Source organism: Saccoglossus kowalevskii, chromosome 14, assembly GCF_978046115.1.
Source record: "Saccoglossus kowalevskii chromosome 14, keSacKowa6.1, whole genome shotgun sequence".
NCBI classification, from domain to species: domain Eukaryota; kingdom Metazoa; phylum Hemichordata; class Enteropneusta; family Harrimaniidae; genus Saccoglossus; species Saccoglossus kowalevskii.
The window spans coordinates 19230065-19252045 of NC_140654.1; the positions used below are offsets into that span (position 1 = coordinate 19230065).

The window sequence follows — 21981 nt, forward strand, 5'->3', positions numbered from 1 at the left end:
GTTCAGACTTTATATATTTCTTTATCTTGAGATCTCTCATGTATGGTAATGCAAATCCTGGTTTTATAAAAATTAAATTATGTAGGTAACAATCACATAAATGTGTTATGTAACTAAATCTGAATAATTAAAATTATAATTTTTAATTCTGTGTAATTTCTACTCATTAGGTCGTGTAGTAGATATCAATAACTGGGGGGGGGGGGGGCAAGGGTTATTTTCGTTCAACATAATTGCAATATTTTTTTGTTCGTACAACGTAAATTGAATAAATAAATACCGTAATTCTGTAATCACAGACTAGACGTACAACGTAATCAATCAAATATTTTTTTCGTACACTGTAAAAATGTGTCATTTTTCTCGATGCGTACAAGAATTTACATCCAAATAGAAAAAGTCGTAAAGAATAATCAAGGGAAATTACATTTTCGAAACTGTAAAATGTCTAGATGACACAATTCACTGCAAAATTCAATTTTCACTGTAAACTGTAAAAACTGTAAATTGTAAAAAGCCCTTTTTATTTCTCGTAAAACTGTACCAGCTATCGCTATCCCCCTTGCCCCCCCCCCCCATAACTGGATTATAATCTTTAACTACTAAAGGGGGTAATTATTCACTGGGTTTTAATTTAGCTTATTTCGCTGACTGGAAAAATGCGCTAATTTAAAACCCAGTGAATATGTAAAATTTAGCATAGAACACATTATCTAAATGACGAAATCGTGAATTTAAAACCCACTGAATATGCCTGAAATGGTAAATCAGTGAAAATTAGTCATTTTACAGTATCGGTAGCATATACACCTGTCATATATTTTTGTGCATCGTGGAATACCGGTAGTAATGATTTGTTGTTATTTACACATATGCCAGTGTATCTTTGTAGTGTAATATCACAGCATCAAATCATTGCTATTCTCGCTTATATTATTGTGATATTTTGCACATAGTCATTCATTAAAACATACATGTTTGCTGCTACTGTAAAATACTTTATTTTAGCTGGAATCAATTTTCACTGAAAAGACATTTTTGATGCTTTGAACATAATTTATTTTCACTGATTTTTGACAAGTTGAATGTATAATATGGGGGAAAAGGTATAATCCGTATATTCGTTGTATTTTCTTTTCAGTGAATCATTCCTTCAGTGAAAATAGTGAAAATAAAGTATTCTACAGTATTTGATAAGTGAATTTTACCGAATATAAATTATTTTAGGGATAGAACCTCTATATAAAGACCACCTGTCTTATGCGGCCATGCTTTCAGTAATATTTTTTTGCAAATTCATCTTTGTTTAGAGATTAATAATAATGAAGAATCTGATTATAGAGCAAAGTCGAATTTATTTGATTTTGTTTACCAGTGACTCAAATAAAGTTTTTCTTTATTTTCTGCCAATCCATAAATAATATATATGAATATTGAAAAATGAATATTATGGCTAACTGAACAATATGTGTTTCCAGACATTGTGAATATGAATAATTGTAAGTATACATCAAAATTACGGCATATGCCCCTTTAAAAAAACTGTTGCATATATATATATATGTACATTCTGAATAATTGAGTTGGATAAAACCATAAACTGTATTGCATATTCCATATATTATTGGATCTATTTTGAAATTGTTTGTGGCATTATCATTATCGATGGTAAAACAATAAAATCTTTATACAGAAGAATTATGTTGCATGCCTCCATGTTATTTCTTGTGTAATTATTTTTTTAATCAGATCAAATCAGATCAGATTTTTTGGGGTTTTCGCTTTGGTTTGTGCATAGCTGGGAACATACTCTGTTGACAGTCCTCGGGCCTAATGTAATTGCGTTTCCTGGACATTCGAACGCTGAAGGCGTTTGATTAGAAATGCGAACCATTTCACGCGAGGGACTTTAGTCACGGCACTCCATACTTCCTGTCCCGGTGTTTGCAATTTATTCACGCCTATTACGTTTATACACAATATTAATAATAACAGATTAATATTAGGTACGACGACTGTCGACAGTCTACCGGGAACAGTGACAGCAGTGGAAGTATTGTAACGTTGTGTTTATTTGATGCTATGGTCATCATCCAAACTTTACAGACCTGTGTTTATCAGGCAATATTAGGCTCTGTAATTGTATCGGTATGTCAATTTTCAGTTGTTGGTTGGTGTGAGTTACTGCACTCGTGCCGACGTGTCGCCATTGGTTGCAAATTGTCTTTAATTTTTTATTCATATAATTTTTTTTTTTTGATTTGTTTTATAATTTAAGAATTATCCTTTCCAAAGGATATTATGCATCTAATAAATATTGTTTGCCGAGATGTTTAGCCCTTTAGCAAGAGCACAGTAATTCACACCAACCATTTGTTTTTCTTTATTATTACTTTTAATCAAATATTAGTTACTATTGGATACATTTATAGATTATAGAATGACAATTTGCATGTACAGGGTGAGGCATGAACTGAATAATGTCAAAACACCTTATTCTTGAGACGGACATCAGGGTATTTTCACACCCTGGCAACCATAACCGGTGAAAACAATGTCAAAGACTTTTAAAAAAAACTGTACTTTGGGTGTAGTTATTATGACTGAATAGCGTAACAAGATAACGTATATAAATTTTGAGTGTTTAGGACTGTGTTATAGTCAAGTTTGTGTTTTTTTTTTTACTTTAGCTGTTTTCATCAGCGTTCCACGGCAGCTCGCGCAGAGTACATAGAAATATATGGTACAGTGGTGCATATCTTGGCAACATAGATCCACCCGAGAAGGCGATTTTTATTAAAAAAAATTCTACTAAATATAATATTTAATTAATGACTGACTTCATTGAAGGAAGAAATGGTTTATTCAGTTAAAAATGGTCAAAATACAGAGTTTAAATTAAAAAAGTTTTTTAATCTTAAAATCTCAGAAGCTGTAAAAATGATACAATAAAAGTTCTTGGAGATATATATATATTACGAAGCCTGGTATTGGTTTATTATTAGTAAACATGTGAAACTGTCTTACCACGCCGCATTCAATACGAGTCTCGTGTAACGAATACAACAAAATTTGATGATTTGCATAAAAGATGGTGGTCGTTGTGCCATTTCATGTTCACTATGTTTCACATAGCGATGTATACACGTCTGGAAATGCATTGTTTACACAAATTTTAAACATGCACGGCACAACGACCATTGTTTTTCTACAGGTCTCTATAATTATGCTCTTTTAAGCAAATATGCAATAATGTAATGCGCATAAGCATTCCTACAGTGCTAATGGGTAGCATCTATTTTTATTGTAGTAATTAATAAATTGCTCATCTACGTTGCATGGGACTCGCATCATACGCAACATGACTACTTCTTATTTGTAATACCATTTTTAAAAAAATGTTTAAAAAAAAAATGTTTTCCTTAAAATCCAGTTTCAGGCATTTTTGTTTTGGTAACGTGTTTGAAATTACAGGTGCCTAATATATTAGTATATGAGTTGTGCATGAATATACTCTATTTAAAAAATGTGACGTGAAACTTTTACACCAGGAAAAATCTACCTTATATTAGTAGCTTGCTTGAAAACTCCCTTCTCTAAACGTGACCTAATATGGTGGCAAATCTCTACAACTACATTTAATAGATGTATCCATCAACAATGCTGTTATAATACTTCATAAGATTTGAACTTCTGGTCTTATCACAGACTGATCTTATTTACAGTTGCAGAGTCTGTGAATTTCCATATAAATGCCAATAGTTGTGAGGCTGCTCCCAACGACGAAAGTATTAAACGAAAGTATCCTCTACAGCAGAAAAGCATGATTTTCAATAAAACGGGAAGCAGCGTTATTTATAATAATTTCCAATTGGATTAGATACTGCAGTTGATTGGCTATAGCATGCATAGTGGTAGTATTAGCCTTGGTATTGTGAAGTGAAGCCACACGAACGCAGGCAGGAGGGGGGGGGCACTCGTACTGAATTGAATACTCAACCATTGCCCAAATTTCCTTCTACTTCATTTATATTTCACGTACTGCTTTAAAGGGCACCGCCGCGGTCGCCGCACTACGCATGCGCAAGATATGGCTTTCATATGAACAAAGATGGCAATTTTGACTATAGAAGTAGTTACCGGTGGTAATTAGTCTGTGCACATCGTGCTCAGGTCAAAACTCGTATTCATGATTTCCGTTAGAAGGCGCATTGGATTGTGGAAAATTCAATTTTTATCAACACAAATGTCGCACCTGCGCAGCGCGACGACCACCGCGTACAATGTGGAGATAACAAAAAAAGTACAAAAAAGTATAAGAAGTGTTTCAAACTTAAATCTCAAATAATGTTCTTGAGACACGTCTCAAAGATAACTTACTGTCACACACGGGTCTTTAAATAAATAAATAAATAAAAATATATATATATAACATCCCGGGGTTTTCAATGTATTGGATCAGAGAAGAATCCTTGTGATAATCTTTCGTGAGAGCATTTATTTTTGCAGACTTTACCGCTTCCATTCCAAAATTGCGTCTGGCCAATCTTGGAACAATGCCGGATTGGGTTCCTGTACTTCTTCTCTTGAAACATACATTAAAATACACATATATGTTGTTGAAATCATATCGTTAAACAATGACATTGTGACTGATTCTAGACCAGCTGAACTTTAAGCAGCATGCCCGACGCAGTCAGTCGGGTATATGTGTTCTGTGTACTGTATATGTAGTGCAAACCATATACCGAATGACTGGGTCCTTTTTCCGGGTCCTATTCCTACCCTCAACGTGTCCAAGATCAATTCATCTGAGTCACCGTCTGGTGTTGAGGGACGGTGTCCGAGTACACGTAATATCACAATGGCGTCGAAATTGACAATCCGTTACAACAAAAAATAGAATATGATACGAAATGTGCCACTCAAGTTGCATACACTACGATGTCCTAGTTTGTCTGTGTCTCACTGATTGTCCTGTACTCCAGTTTTAGTATGCTGCCCTCAGCCATGTTCGGACATTCATAATGAAAAATAATAGAGATCGAATATGAAGATTTCAAGGTCGGTAGAGGGCGACATTCACGTAGACATGCACATAGACATTACAGTCTATACATAGACTTTAACGGCATCTTCTTTAACCGTATCATCAACTATCTCATTGACGTCATCGCGGTGGACTCTCTCGGCGACTTTTTCGTCGCCGTCGCATATTTCGTCTGGGGACGGCATCATTTGCTGATCGGCATTAACCAGGGCTTGCTGGGCTTGTGCCTGTTCAAACAATCGTTTGCGGCTTTGAAGAGCTTCGTATTTTCGTTTGTACTTCTTTATGACAGGCGGGTTCATGTACATCCACACTCCAAACACGCACATCAAAAATAGAAGAACTACACATAGGAGGGACACCACTATGTCTACCATGCTTAGTGTACTCCATGGTTTTTTAGCTGGAAATGAACGAACAAATAAAGATAAGTTTTTCCCTGAGTTCCCTGACGACAGAACAACGTTTACACAAAGCTGGGCGTCTTAATCAACTTCAATATTACTTGCACAATCTTTATTTCAACGACCACTAAAGTCTGTTTATTTATTTCAAGTCTGTTTAAGTTTATCCTTCAAAATTAGTATAAATTAACTGTTCTTTTAGTGTTTATAGCCAAAGGTAACATTTTTTTTCCATTTTCGACGGAATCACTACAGAATGAACCGTAAACACCCAAATTTCTTTAAAAAATCAAAATGAATCAATTGTAAATGTCTATACAATTTAAATCAGGAGTACGTACAAGTAATACAAAGCGCATGCGCAGTTAAATAGTGCGCATGTGGACATCAACATCAACAGAACACCGAATGTGGAATTTTCTAATCAACGTATTTACATGAGCGTATATCACGTGGTTCTACCGATGTACATTTCTGCCATCACTTAAGTCATTAAACCTCAAGGTAATAGTGGTGAAAATAACTAGACCATTTACAATCACCAAATTTATCTCCGTGAATAAATCAGATTAAATGGTGGTAGTCGTCCGTGCTGCGCATGTTGATAAACATTGATTTTCCCACAATTGAATTTACGAGTATGAGGTTTGACCTGGGCGCGATTTGCACTAATTATCGATTTAAAGCTTGGTCACGTCTCAGTTTGTACTCGTTGATCAGCGTAACAGTCAAAGTCACCATCTTTGTTTATATGAGACCCATGAATCTCGCGCATGCGTGGCACGACTACTGCCGCCCTTTAAGTTTCAGTTCACTACTTACGTCAGTGACCAAAACATTACAACCCATTACGTATACTAAATAGTGATTGTTATTGTTTACAATGTTTGCTTGATGTACATTTTTTCCCCGCGGCGCATGCGTTGTGAAATTTTGCACGTACAAATTCTGAGCCCGGATTGCATGCGTACATTGTAACCACAATGGAGTTGTTATTTACTCACCTGCAATAATCTCCCCATATGCCAACACCGTAATATTGTATAGAAAATCATCCTCCCACTGTGTACCATTTATCGTCATGGTAACACCAATGGAGTTAATGGAAGTGTCGTAGGATATGTTCAGAGAAGAATTATCACTAATTGCATTATGGGAAATGCCACATATTCCGAAGAATGCGTCTTTTATTTCTATCGACGTCCCACAGTCTTGTTGACCACTAACATGGAGGAAGTTTCCCCCTGTCCGTGCTTGTAATCTGATTCCCTGTCCATTGGGCGCTGTTATTTTTATCTCTGCTTTGCATTCAATTGTATGGTCATTAGAAGCGCTGATGTTGATGAATATTTCTCCATTTTGTTTCTCTTCAGTTAAAGCCAACTCAAACTCCTGGTCTTCACATTGAGTAATATCAACTAAACCAATGAAAAAAAAAAGAAAACATAGTAAACGAAAGATTTTTTATTTCGAGTTAGTGTTGTACCGAAGAGAATTGTCGCAATCAACTTTTCTTATAAATCCCGCCCTCTAGCGACAAACTGTGACGCCAAATCCTAGTCTGGTTCCCTGCCCAAGTTTTCACCGCTGAGGGCTCAAAGAAAAACCGCCCTCAGCGTTGAAATGGGGCAGGGAACCAGACTAGCCAAATCCTCGAGGGCGGACATCCGGGCATTTTCTACCGCCTGGCAACCCGGTGAAAACAAAGACCAAAAACTCGCAGAAAACGGTACTTTGCGATGGTTGTTGAGAGTCCCCTGAACAGTGTAACAAGATGTGTAACATATATGAATTTGGTTGTTCAGAATTACTTCAAAGTTGAGTTTGTGTTGTTGTGTCGAGTTTTCACCGGTTCCACCGGCGTTCCACAGCAGCGCGCACAAAGCCCATAGAAATACATGTACAGTGGTGCGCGTCTTAGCAACGTGGAACGTCCGTGACGTAGCTTCGCTCCCGAGGATAGACAAAAGATGGTATAATCAATGTCGTTCAACATACATTAGTTGCGCAGTCTATCGCCATGTGAAATGTACAAAATCTCTAAAAATAATACTCTAGGACACAAATTTGTTTGACAATCACAGATAAAACAGTACGACGCTGTGGTCTGCGCATATACGTCATTGGAGCGCTTCGACGCTAGGGGCGCAATATATCAGTTTTAATATTTCCCTCAGACTACGCTGATTTGTTATCTACGAAGACGATTGCATATTCAACAATACCCACACGTATGCGTCTGATTAGTACATATATAGTAACAAGTTTTTCTCGCTGATTACAATATTCGGTCGAATATATATTGTACCGATTGTTCCCTCATCACAAATCAGGTTAAATGCCTGGTAATGTATATATCGTGTCGAGGAACACGAACTGTTCCAGGAACACTATTATAAGATTCTATTCACATATACTCATTATCCAAAGCACTATTATTCAGTGAAAATGGAAAAAATTTACGCTATACGCATTTAAAATATTGCCAAACAAATGCAGGTGACAAATAGGAATAGTAATGAGAAGTCCTATTCTTTTTCCTTCGTGCCGGAAACAGCAATTTTACCATGATTTTACAAAGTGTTTTACATATCGTTCTTCAGTGAGCGGCCATTTTGAATTTCGAAAATGGGTTCGAAAAAGCAGATCATTTTTTCATGCATTTTTTATGGTACTTTCCGTTCTTTTTTTTCACGAGAGTTACTTCAGGATAATTTGTACCTTTATCGTTTTGAGAAACCCTGTTGTTGTGCATTATTAAAGCGCCACATTCAATCACATCGCGCGTTTATATTTCGTTCAAACAAACAATATATTTACACGCGTTCTATAGGACGCATGGGGCCCATATCGAACAGAACGCGGCACGAAGATTGTGGTACTACATTGAACATGTTATGACATAGTAGAAATTATTGGCCAATCCCTAAGACCATTCATTTCAAGCGTGTAACAATAATATGAAATTTGAAAAAATACGACATCTGTGCTATCCCATAATTCCCAATACTTGACGTCCCGCAATTTAAGTTTGGGATAGATCGGATACAGAAACCGGTACTCTTTTACAATAATTTGAAAATAAGTCACGTGTTTATGTTCAAAGTGGTAGGTTGCTACGTGTCATCTCTTCGAGTAAAAACTTCTTTTTTTGAGTAAGTAACTTTTCCATCAATCATAACTCTGACTGTACGCTGAGCTCTAATCCGACATGGCAAAACATTACCGAGAGAGAAATTAAATCGATTGACGCGTCGCTCTACGGCCGGGAAGGATTATACCACTATTTCTGCAGGGAGGGACATCTAAATGTAAATAATCTGCATCACTTATCAGTTGAGTAGAACTAAACTGTCCCACTAAAGACACTTCTCCGAGGGGAAATAACATTAAAAAATCAAAACAAACAATACATGCAAAATTCCACCCTGCCCCACTACAGAAATAACGACCGCCTTCCGAGTATAGATAGGGAAGATACACACAGTAAGCCAATAACAGGCTACACACGTGACCAACGCAACTCCCATTGGAAAGAATATATACGAGTGACCGCCAATTTGCTCCCATGGCAACCAGCGCCCAGTCAAACGTGTGATATTCACGGTCCGTCTTTTCACTCATTTTCAGCAATATTGATAATGGTGTAATCTATTCTCTTTTTCAGGTTTGCAGAGATGAAAGTTGCCGCCATGTGAAGCGATAATATATAACTGCCACGGGGATTATTATCATTGGCGGGGCAATTTCGCAAAATGCGGAGAATGCAACCTATCAGTATATAATGGGGTATATAACTCCTTGAATATCCGTTCTGATTGGCCACATAACACGTCACACATACGTAAATTGTTCCATACTGGTAGATATTTCTAGTATTCCTTTTCCATGTGGCAGGGTTCAACACATTTTCTAAAGTACGTCGTTTCAACACACTATGATCTGTCACTGAGTGAACAGACTCGCAATTACACGGTGAATCGTTTGCAAGCACCTGATTGGTATCATACGTGTTATTAATTATCACGTGTTCAAATCGTGGTCATAAAAAAAAGTATTTGAATAAGGGTCGACCATTCGATAAATGAGAACGGTAAAAACGAAATTTCACTGCAAAATAAAGAAAAATCCGATCATGGCAGAACAAAAAATATCATGTGTCCAGCTGACCCCCCCCCCTCATTTATCGAATGGTCGGACCCAAAGCAACAGTAAACCCTTTTCCAATCGCGCAACGGTATAAAAGTTCGTTGCTATGGAATGGTGACATTTACTTATTTATAATATAATACAGATCGGTTTCACGTGTATATAAAAGTAAATAAAAATTTGTAATTTCAATAATTATATTGCAAGTTATTTTTATAATATCAATATTAAAATGTAATCACAATATACCCGGAAAGAATGTCCGACCAATTTAATTTAACTCGACTCTCAGACCGCCGTCTTAGGTCTCGACAGCATCACTTGACTTAAATGACATTTCTAAATATCATTTCAAGTGAGATTATAACGTAGGATGTAAGTCACTTTATATTACGATATACTTAATGGTCGCGGCGTCGATGCCGACCATAATTCTGTATATGCCACCGGGAAACACACCTGCGTCAATTAAATATCATTTATGTCTGCTCCTGGTCCCTTTCTGTATTAACAAAAAAACGTCTCGGTCCGTGTATATAATGATAATAGAAATGCAATCATGTATATAGGATATTTGCATCACAGTTTGTTTGATATTTCCATCACAATATGTTGGTTTGTTTGTTTGATATTTCTACCACAATATGTTGGTTTGTTTGTGTGATATTTCCATCACAATATGTTGGTTTGTTTGTTTGATATTTGCATCACAATATGTTGGTTTGTTTGTTTGATATTTCCAGCACAATATGTTGGTTTGTTTGCTTGATAATTCCATCACAATATGTTGGTTTGTTTGTTTGATATTTCCATCACAATATGTTGTTGGTTTGTTTGTTTGATATTTCCATCACAATATGTTGGTTTGTTTGCTTGATAATTCCATCACAATATGTTGGTTTGTTTGTTTGATATTTCCATCACAATATATTGGTTTGTTTGTTTGATATTTCCATCACAATATGTTGGTTTGTTTGTTTGATATTTGCATCACAATATGTTGGTTTGTTTGTTTGATATTTCCAGCACAATATGTTGGTTTGTTTGCTTGATAATTCCATCACAATATGTTGGTTTGTTTGTTTGATATTTCCATCACAATATGTTGGTTTGTTTGTTTGATAATTCCATCACAATATGTTGGTTTGTTTGCTTGATAATTCCATCACAATATGTTGATTTGTTTGTTTGATATTTCCATCACAATATATTGGTTTGTTTGTTTGATATTTCCATCACATTATGTTGGTTTGTTTGATTGATATTTCCATCACAATATGTTGGTTTGTTTGTTTGATATTTCCATCACAATATGTTGGTTTGTTTGTTTGATATTTGCATCACATTATGTTGGTTTGTTTGCTTGATATTTCCATCACAATATGTTTGGTTTGTTTGTTTGATATTTGCATCACAATATGTTGGTTTGTTTGTTTGTTTGATATTTCCATCACAATATGTTGGTTTGTTTGTTTGATATTTGCATCACAATATGTTGGTTTGTTTGTTTGATATTTCCAGCACAATATGTTGGTTTGTTTGCTTGATAATTCCATCACAATATTGTGGTTTGTTTGTTTGATATTTCCATCACAATATGTTGGTTTGTTTGTTTGATATTTCCATCACAATATGTTGGTTTGTTTGCTTGATAATTCCATCACAATATGTTGGTTTGTTTGTTTGATATTTTCATCCCAATATGTTGGTTTCTTTGTTTGATATTTCCATCAGATTATGTTGGTTTGATATTTCCATCACAATATGTTTGTACGATTGTTTGATATTTCCATCACAATATATTGGTTTGTTTGTTTGATATTTCTATCACAATATATTGGTTTGTTTGTTTGTTTGGTATTTTCATCACAATATATTGGTTTGTTTGTTTGATATTTCCATCACAATATATTGGTTTGTTTGTTTGATATTTCCATCACAATATATTGGTTTGTTTGTTTAGTATTTCCATCACAATATATTGGTTTGTTTGTTTGATATTTTCATCACAATATATTGGTTTGTTTGTTTGATATTTCCATTACAATATGTTTGTACGATTGTTTGACATTTCCATTACAATATGCTGGTTTGTTTGTTTGATATTTCCATCACAATATATTGGTTTGTGTCCTATATTCGTGCCATATGCTGGGAAAAGAATGTATATGTTTTTCATCAATATAGAGCATACACTGAGTTTCGCCGTATTCAAACATTCCATGCACTGGCTTTACATCGATCTGTCACGTGACAGAGTGAATGTTCGTGCGATGTGCAGGGAATGCAAAGCTTTTCCTTTAGTGTTCCCTAGTGTGATGACACGTACATCGGCGTATTTTTAAGTCTCTCCTTAATTATACCGTTGAATTTATTAAATGGGTTCCAAGTTGTCCTGACGTTGAGTCTGACTTCTCATTAATAAGTGTTATGTCAGCATTAGGGCCAACAATATGTGCCATTCGCATTACAGCTCTAATAACAGCTCGATTTATGTTATCTAAAGTTTACACTGTGAATATTCCGCGAAAATATGAATAATTAAACAAGCTCAACGCTGATAATAGGTAATAGCCGTGCATAAATAAATGATGACGTCATCATAGTTCGCGCACCATTAGAAGTAGACAATTATGGATGACTGTAGGTGATGGACAGTTAAAATGTCAACGTTAATAAGTCAATATATCTGAGTTCTGTGTGCGTTGAACACGTTTTTATGACACATGCAGAAGAGCTTTTAGGTGTGACCGCTATTGCCTACTTGCGAAACATTGACGAACGTGCATAGTGACAATATTAGACATCTGAAACGTGATTATCCCACTTTCGTTTGTTCGACGAGTCTTCTTACAAAAGGCGGTATGTACGTAAATATGATGTTATTGGGGTCACTCCACACATTAATTCATTAGTTGTTCACGTACGCGAGCGTATTGAATTATATATGCCAATTATATCCTCACGGTGCGCATATTTTATTTGTAACTCATTTAAATAATGCCTCGTTCTGAAATACGAGCAACTTAGTCTCTGGTCGCATTAGTTATTCGAATCATCCATGTATTATGCAAATTTATCAAAGTGTCAATCTTCATCATAACCCGCACCCCTACGTAAATCCTTGCACGCATTCTGAGTAACTTTATTAAATTATTGTAATATAAACGACGTCCAATTAGGGTACGAATTTAATAAAGATTATTATTTGTGTATCGCCCTCAGTTCAATGATATACACTTTGATATTTAACATTTTTGGGTTCATGGAAGATTTGCCAAACCCGTGTTAAGATTCCTAAACGCGCTTCCTTTTGCTTTATAAGCGAGTGATTGAAAAGACTCGTGGGACGAGGTCAAAGCGATCGGGAATATATATACTCGTAAGTAGTTCAAGTTGAGACCCGGATGTAACGTTAACATGTTAAAAGCGAGCGAGCCTGCTTGTCGATTCAACTGCTGAACGACGTAATCCCATGGGGGTCTGTGAAAGGGAATATGCTGTCAATATCAGCGACAGCAGTCGCACACAACCTTCACGGTTACATTTGTTTTGTTTAAAATAGCACGCAAAATACACAACTGGTCGAAGTTACCTTTTATTAATCGATAATGACGTCTTTTGATTGGCTACTGAACACACGCGCAGGAAAAGATCCCAGCCAATGAGTAAGCTAGCACACTGCTACTACCTTCGGGGCCAATGCCGTATGTGGATCATCGGTGTTAGCAGAGGTTGCGCTATGGGGGGTTCCAGTGATCGTATAGAAATCGATTTAATTCCACAATGAGACTAAATTTCATGCTATGACTGTTCCATTAATGATGTATGGATTCAGCGTAACGTGCATTAATTGTTAAGACACAGAATCGTTCAAAATCGCGTGCGATAAAATGAAACCTCGTATAATAATTCTATTTCGTGCATTGTTTGTGATTCGGGAAAGCGAAATATGGTACAAAGTAAAAAATAATTAACAATGGAAATGAGTGGGTATTATATATGTGAAAATAACGCGTTCCTATATTGGCTTCATTCGCCGTTTAAATGAGATATTTAATTTCAAGCTAGGGGCTGGGTTCACAGATTATAATGCATTTACTTACCCGGGGTTGATACGTCCGATTCGCTGGTTACGAGGCAGACCAAAGCGCTCAGAAACAGGTTAAATATCGTATATTTCATGGTTGTCCGCTGCGCTCTGAATCCCAACACGTATAACGTAATATCCTACTGCATATGCAGTGTTGTGAATGTTAAATAACCGGTACGCTGAACCACGTTTAGTATATAATATACTTGTGGTTACTGTGCATCAAAACACGACATAATCCAGTAGACTGAAGCCTACGACGTCCCGTGGTAGCTTGAAACGCCCTATTATAGCGTGACAACAACCATTGCGCTCTCGATGAATTTCATTTAAACATTTGTGACAGGTGGTACCCTCTAGGCTTGCGGGGATTGTTAAGAAGCTCGTTTAAGTGAATTGAGAAAAACAATATCTACTGACAATAGTTTAAATGCCATGCCGTCATTTGTCACTATGAATATAGCCGTAATTAAATATATATTTTGTAATTAAATATGTTTTCGACATTTTTCATCGGCTTAATATATTCTGTTATATATTATCGGTTTCAATTTGTTTATCTATTGGTATCACGTTTATAGGTTTAAGTTGTAGATTTATCATATTATCTCCTTTAGTGTTACCCCAAAACCGTCAAATACTAGTATTTTAAAAATCTCGGAATTATATAAGTTTGGCGGAGCGTGTACGCTTAGATTTACGCTGCATGCCTCCTCACACACCAAAGTGTCACAAATCAAAATTCGACAATAACATACGCCAGGTAACGTCTCACATGATCTACAAACCACACCAAATATCACAATATCTTGTTAGATAGGAAACTATGGTATGATGGGAGATAATATCAAATCCTAATCAACGTATATACAAGTATCCACGTTCTTTCAACGACAAATATACAAACCGATAATTAATATATTGATAAAGCGGTTGCTCAATTTTATTATGGTATTTTAAGACATTTATCGCTTTGTAGAATTTAATTTCTTAATAATTTAAATATCATGACCTTCGAGTAAGTGTGTATGCATTCGTGTATGACTGTTCTATATTGAGTTCATAATAATGTAGTGTTCAAGTATGACTGTTCCGTCTTGAGTTCATAATAATGTAGTGTTCAAGTATGGCTGTCCCGTCTTGAGTTCATAATAATGTAGTGTTCAAGTATGGCTGTTCCGTCTTGAGTTCATAATAATGTAGTGTTCAAGTATGGCTGTTCCGTCTTGAGTTCATAATAATGTAGTGTTCAAGTATGGCTGTCCCGTCTTGAGTTCATAATAATGTAGTGTTCAAATATGGCTGTCCTGTCTTGAGCCCATAATATATATGCAGACATAAAAACGAAATTATGAATATATTTTAATGTAGAATGCAAATATATCCATCGAATCTTTTTTCGAAATAAAAGTCATCCAATTGATGCAAATACATTAAACGTATCAAGAATACACGCTTCATGTACTAAGGGATAAGACAATGTTATAAATATTAATCAAAACTGTCTCTTCAGATAAAATGTCTCCGCGTAGCTTACCATGGCAGTGACAATGGCCGTATATTTGAAAATAAAAACAAAGATCTAATTTGTAATAATTTAATGAAAATCTGGTAATTCATGCAGCAAGGATGACACGACACTGAATACAGATGATTTACGTTGCTGCCAATATATTTATTATAAATCATTCCCGACATGCACTGCGTGCATATATGTATTACCACAAATACCTTCTGGGACGACGCGGTATTTTACAGTGAGTTTATTGTGAGCAGACCAGACCGTTATTAAACGAGGCATATAACTGGAACGTTTTTACATCTCGTTTGTTCATGATACTGTTTGAAAATTCCGATGATTCTCGGTGTTGGATGTTTGGAAATTCATGTCATTTTTATCAGTTTCCTGTCAGACCTGGACACGTTCTATCATTGTTTATTAATGAGTTCCAGGGTTAGATGTCGATGTAGATGTAGTTATCATGAAAAGTCAGTTGGCGTGCTATTTGTAAACCGCCGTGAAAGACGACTGACGATAATTAAACGACGCATAGCCCAGTTTACAATCATCATGACCTAATATAATTTCGACAGTCCCTCGTGTCTGATTATTTTGAATAATCCGGCGCGTTTAAGAAATGCCAATTTCAGGGCGAAGAACATATTACTAAGGACTTTGTTTCGTTCGCGTAGTGTTTATTAACATAGTATTTCCCCTACCGTGTATTTAGTGGCAGTTACTTACCATACTTCAGTTCTTTTTCGCTTGATAGACAAGCTAGCACCACCAACACGCATGCGCGTTTAATTACTAGTACGTACAAATAAAAAAACGCATACACACATGCACAGTTAATAAAACAAACAGAAGAATGATCTTAGTTCACAAAAACACACAATAAACGAATATTTGAAACTGTCAATGTTTTATACACATATTGCATCGCTATTAATTTCAATATATTATGCCCTGATATCCCTTTATTACTCGGCTGGAAACCGACCAAGTAACTTTCCTGAACATTATTATGAAGATATTTTGCAATTTTTTTAATTCGGTCGTGCGTGAATGAATACATGTGTGAAATTATATCGACAGAGACGAGATAAAATAAAAATAGCTCGTTTCTGAGAGTGAGCGGTTTTTACGAGAGAAAATGTAATAACAGTATTCCCCAGACTGCATTAAATTGATAAGCCATAATTCATATACTGCACGTCTCTCTAAAATATCGTGTATAAATAATTCATCTTTTCAAAAGTCAACCCTGCTGTAGCGCGAGAAGAATAGCTTTAGGATACACACTAGGAAATGAAAAACAGACACAAATACTCCGCTGGATTATTAGGATTATGTTTGTTTTTATAATGTTCTTGTTTTGTTTTATTTTATTGGCAATTATAATACCTTTGAGTGAAGGGGGATAGTATGTTTTTCAATAAAGTTAGGGGTTCTTTCTACAATTAGACTTTGTATCATGTTTTTACATAGTCGTCTATGGGAGTTTAATTGTAGTTCGAAACAAGCTTTTGCATTGTCTATGTGAGTTTAAATATCGTATGGGATCCGAAATAAACTTGCTTTTCAAATTTTTACATATAATTGCAGCATGGTAATATGGTAATTTAAATATTCCTGCTTTTTAGATTTTTGCATCGTTGTCTATGTGAGTTTAAATATCGTATGGGACCGAAATAATCTTTTCACATTTTTACATATAATTGCAGTATGGTGTTTTAAATATCCCTGCTTTTTAGGTTTTTACATCGTTGTCTATGGGATTTATTAGTTAAATGGGGGACATTCATAAAGCAATATAAGTGTGTTTGTTTTTTTGGTTTCTCCACAATATGAAGCTTAAGCTGTTAGTATCACCATCTCTCCTAGCAGATAAAGCGACATGTATAAGTAACCATGGCAACGTTATCAAATTGCAATATCCGACTGAAATACATCAATTAAAATATGTAACAGCTGCGTACTAGAGTTTGTTTTTAAATGACGTCACCAAATATTACGTCACGTAAACTGTGTATAAGAAGAGGTTCGATTCCGGTTAAACAAATGAGTAAACAAAACTGAAATCGCGACAGAGGTACTGTCGTGTCATTGAAATAATTTAGGATTTCGATCAGGTGATACACTTCATTGTCATTCATCATCGAAAAGTCACAGCAAAGTAACATATTGGGGCTAAAATTGTTGTCACGCTTATCTTCTGCGGCAGCATCGTTATCAACACGCAGGTCAGATTACATTTATATTGCCGATTATTAAATTTTTCGCAATATGAAACCTATTTTAAAAATAAAACACAAAACGGTTATATGTTATCTCGGTCATAGTGGTCGTCATGGCCATGATATCCATTTTGCGTTTCCTCTGTTTCTCTTTCATCGTTGGTGGCGTGACTAGCCTGACAAAACGAACCAGGTACTACAATTAATTTAAAATAAAACCAAACGAGAGTAATTTCTCAATTTTAAAATGCAAGCCAGAAAAACATCATCTATTTTGTATCATAGATCCACCAACCATTGCTTGTTACATGCTTTTATTTTATTTTATTCACCAGTTTACATATGTTATCTTTAGTTTATTTATTTTCACGAGCCGTTAACATTAAGGATGTAGTAAATGTTTTTTCTTTGAAAATATCAAATTTACTTTTTTTCCATATTCTCTTATACGAATATATGAAGCATGCATTTAACTAGAAAAAACAATTGTAGAGATGGTTTAGGAGGGTAATACATTTTGAATAAATCTGAGATATAGTCTGCTTTATATTTTTTGTGATTTTTCACGCTTAAGTTAACATCGGTATACTTTTTATAAATATACATTTTTTTAAAAACTGTAAATGTGTGTGTGTGTGTGTGTTTTACGGAGGCAAAGAAGTTTGTATGACTAGTATTGATATTGTGCTTCCTGGAAATTCCAGGGCCAGGGTACTTTAATTCACATATTAATTGAAACATTTTTATCGCATTGCAACAGGCAAATATATGTCTTGTCAGAGGTAACTGAACTGAAACTTGACACATACAATGACACGAGCGGATTTTGGTACCACTATTTGTGCAAATAATGACTTGGTTGGTATTCTTACACTTGCATCACATTCAGTGCGATATATTTAGCATTGTCATTTACTGGGATGTTGTTATAGCCATGTTGATTGTAGAATAATTTGAATAATTAATACCGGGTATTTTCATCCTACCATATAAGAAAATGTGAATTCCAAATATGGAATGATTACGCACGTAAGCGTCCTCTAATAATAAAAACAAACACGGCTGCCACCAGTTTGTCCGGAATCCACATAAAGAAGTTCGCTGATTCTTTTCTAAACTTTTTGGATTTCGGCATTCCCATGATGTATCATTGGAAAGAAAAGATGTATAATAATAAGGTTATTACGAGGATACATCGAAGTATGCACGAAGGCAGTACGCCGTCGCATTCGTCGACATCCGCTGCGCGTCGGTCGATACTCCCGCTGTACTGTCTTCGTGCATACTTTGAGGTATCCTCGTATTAACCACATAATACTAGACAGATACAGGTAGGAAGGATACAGTAACAAATCAAATACATATTAAAACACTTTATGTGCTGAAGGGAATGAAAATGAATCATATACTATGAAAATCATTTATACCCGAAGACAGTTTTATTAAACAAGAAGCCAGTTGGTAAAAGCGGGAATTGAGTCCCAAGCGACGATAACAACACACGCTAAATACGCTTGTTTGTAAACAATGACACGCTATGGCCACCTGACGCATGCGTAGGTGACGACACTCCCACTTTAATATCAAGTAATATCAGTGGAGAAGTTTTAAATTGTTTAAAATTTGAATGCAAATGAATATCTAATACCCACGGCGTTCAAACAAGAAGTAACCAAGTCGGCACTCAATATGTACAAGGTTGTCTATTTCTTGAGAAATCGATGGACCATCCGCATAAACACATATGTGCCGTGTGACAATCCATTTGACCAAGATTTTGCTAATGCACTGAATAATACAAGTCGATACTAATTAATTGAAATGTAAATTGACTATTTAAAGTGCACAAAATAATGAAAATAACATTTCGTGTTGTTTATATACCGTAACAGACATATGTTTGCTGTTATGAATTATTTTTAAAATGTGTTTTATTAGGTCAAAACGAAATAGCATAGTTTCTCTCCATTTTAATTTGAGTACAAAATGTATAGAGATGGTTGGAGGACAGTTTCTAAACCTCTTAATAGCATTTGTTGCATAATATAAGGCCCAATATTATTATTATTATTATAATTATTATTAAGAATGTCATCCACGGTTTCCTACTGCAGTTATGTAAAACAAATTACAGTTTCATTTATTACAGAATTTATTTTTGTGTAATTCTCAGCATTGCCAATGTGCGCAATGCAACGTGGGAGTAAATGATAATAACATATAATGATATCACACTAAATGGAGTGGTTTTTGATTTGAGGACAGTTGGCCCAATATTATTTTGTTCCACATAAAAGAATGTTACCCATCGTTGTCCATTGCAATTATTACTAAATGTACAAATGTTCACCGAAATTATTTCGAGTAGTTTTATTATCCCTCAAGGCAGTTCGAGCAAAATTCATTTTTTGCTAGTCAGCATTGTACATGTGAGCAATGCATTATGGGAGAAAATATCCCATTATACTAGTATATAATGAAAACAAATCATCACACTGACTAAATTAAATGTCAATTTTTTAAAATGATTTTATAAATAACATGATTTATATATATTCATAATATATCCATCCATGTCTCGCACATTCCTGAGATATGTAGAAAATATTTTACCATAGAAACACATTTTGAACGCTTGTTTCTTAAAAAAAAAAAAAATAATAGTCAGCAATGCACACCTGAGCAATGCATTATGGGGGAAAATATATCATCACACTGACTATATTAAATGTCAATTTTTTAAAATAATTTTTTCAATAACAATATTCATATCAATAATAATATATGACACTATTTTTGGGATTTGTAGAAATAATTTTACCATGGAAATCAATTCAAAAATGCAAATTTGTGCCATAAACCATGAAATTTCGGATGTTTGTTTATGGCACATTAACTCATTTTTCTACAATTCAAGTCACTAAGGAAACATTATTTTGCAATTTCTTTATATATATGTAGACTTCTTTGTATACCCCTGTAAACTTCTTATACCCCTGTAGACTTCTTATACCCCTGTAGACTTCTTATACCCCTGTAGACTTCTTTGTATACCCCTGTAGACTTCGTATACCCCTGTAGACTTCTTATACCCCTGTAGACTTCGTATACCCCTGTAGACTTCTTTGTATACCCCTGTAGACTTCTTATACCCCTGTAGACTTCTTATACCCCTGTAGACTTCTTTGTATACCCCTGTAGACTTCTTATACCCCTGTAGACTTCTTATACCCCTGTAGACTTCTTATACCCCTGTAGACTTCTTATACCCCTGTAGACTTCTTTGTATACCCCTGTAGACTTCGTATACCCCTGTAGACTTCTTATACCCCTGTAGACTTCGTATACCCCTGTAGACTTCTTTGTATACCCCTGTAGACTTCTTATACCCCTGTAGACTTCTTATACCCCTGTAGACTTCTTTGTATACCCCTGTAGACTTCTTATACCCCTGTAGACTTCTTATACCCCTGTAGACTTCTTATACCCCTGTAGACTTCTTTGTATACCCCTGTAGACTTCGTATACCCCTGTAGACTTCTTATACCACTGTAGACTTCGTATACCCCTGTAGACTTCTTTGTATACCCCTGTAGACTTCTTATACCCCTGTAGACTTCTTATACCCCTGTAGACTTCTTTGTATACCCCTGTAGACTTCTTATACCCCTGTAGACTTCTTATACCCCTGTAGACTTCTTATACCCCTGTAGACTTCTTATACCCCTGTAGACTTCTTTGTATACCCCTGTAGACTTCTTATACCCCTGTAGACTTCTTATACCCCTGTAGACTTCTTTGTATACCCCTGTAGACTTCTTATACCCCTGTAGACTTCTTATACCCCTGTAGACTTCTTGTACCCCTGTAGACTTCTTATACCCCTGTATACTTCTTATACCCCTGTAGACTTCGTATACCCCTATAGACTTCTTATACCCCTGTAGACTTCTTATACCCCTGTAGACTTCGTATACCCCTGTAGACTTCTTATACCCCTGTAGACTTCTTATACCCCTGTAGACTTCTTTGTATACCCCTGTAGACTTCTTATACCCCTGTATACTTCTTATACCCCTGTATACTTGTTATACCCCTGTAGACTTCGTATACCCCTATAGACTTCTTATACCCCTGTAGACTTCTTATACCCCTGTAGACTTCGTATACCCCTGTAGACTTCGTATACCCCTGTAGACTTCTTATACCCCTGTAGACTTCGTATACCCCTGTAGACTTCGTATACCCCTGTAGACTTCTTATACCCCTGTAGACTTCGTATACCCCTGTAGACTTCGTATACCCCAGTAGACTTCTTATACCCCTGTAGACTTCTTATACCCCTGTAGACTTCGTATATCCATGTAGACTTCTTATACCCTTGTAGACTTCCTTGTACACCCCTGCAGATTTCATATACCCTATATATTTATTCACACGCCACTGTAGCTTTCCTTTTATAACCCCTTTAAATTCCTTATATACCCCATCAGATTCCTTCACATATCCCGTTAGATTACTCTATATATACCCATTCACATTCC

The 21981-nt window shown here is 35.6% G+C and overlaps 1 protein-coding gene across 1 annotated transcript; it reads right to left on the minus strand.

Annotated features, from left to right (window-relative positions):
• Window positions 1-2844: 2844 nt before the first annotated feature.
• LOC100375096 (uncharacterized) lies at window positions 2845-14018 on the minus strand. Its single transcript, XM_002739697.4, has 3 exons — window positions 13710-14018; window positions 6459-6872; window positions 2845-5453 (listed from the first exon to the last, which is right to left on the minus strand). Exons 1-3 carry the CDS (start codon window positions 13786-13788, stop codon window positions 5113-5115), a joined length of 834 nt encoding a protein of 277 aa, XP_002739743.1. The 5' UTR covers window positions 13789-14018; the 3' UTR covers window positions 2845-5112.
• Between the last annotated feature and the right edge of the window lie 7963 nt (window positions 14019-21981).

What these genes read in the sequence shown, in the direction of transcription:
- LOC100375096 (XM_002739697.4), bottom strand. Translation starts at nt 13,788, where the DNA reads ATGAAATATACGATATTTAACCTGTTTCTGAGCGCTTTGGTCTGCCTC. An exon ending in ATCGGACGTATCAACCCCGG is followed by an intron (nt 6,873 to 13,709) that starts GTAAGTAAATGC and finishes TCATTGGTTTAG; the next exon opens with TTGATATTACTCAATGTGAA. An exon ending in ATATGGGGAGATTATTGCAG is followed by an intron (nt 5,454 to 6,458) that starts GTGAGTAAATAA and finishes GTTCATTTCCAG; the next exon opens with CTAAAAAACCATGGAGTACA.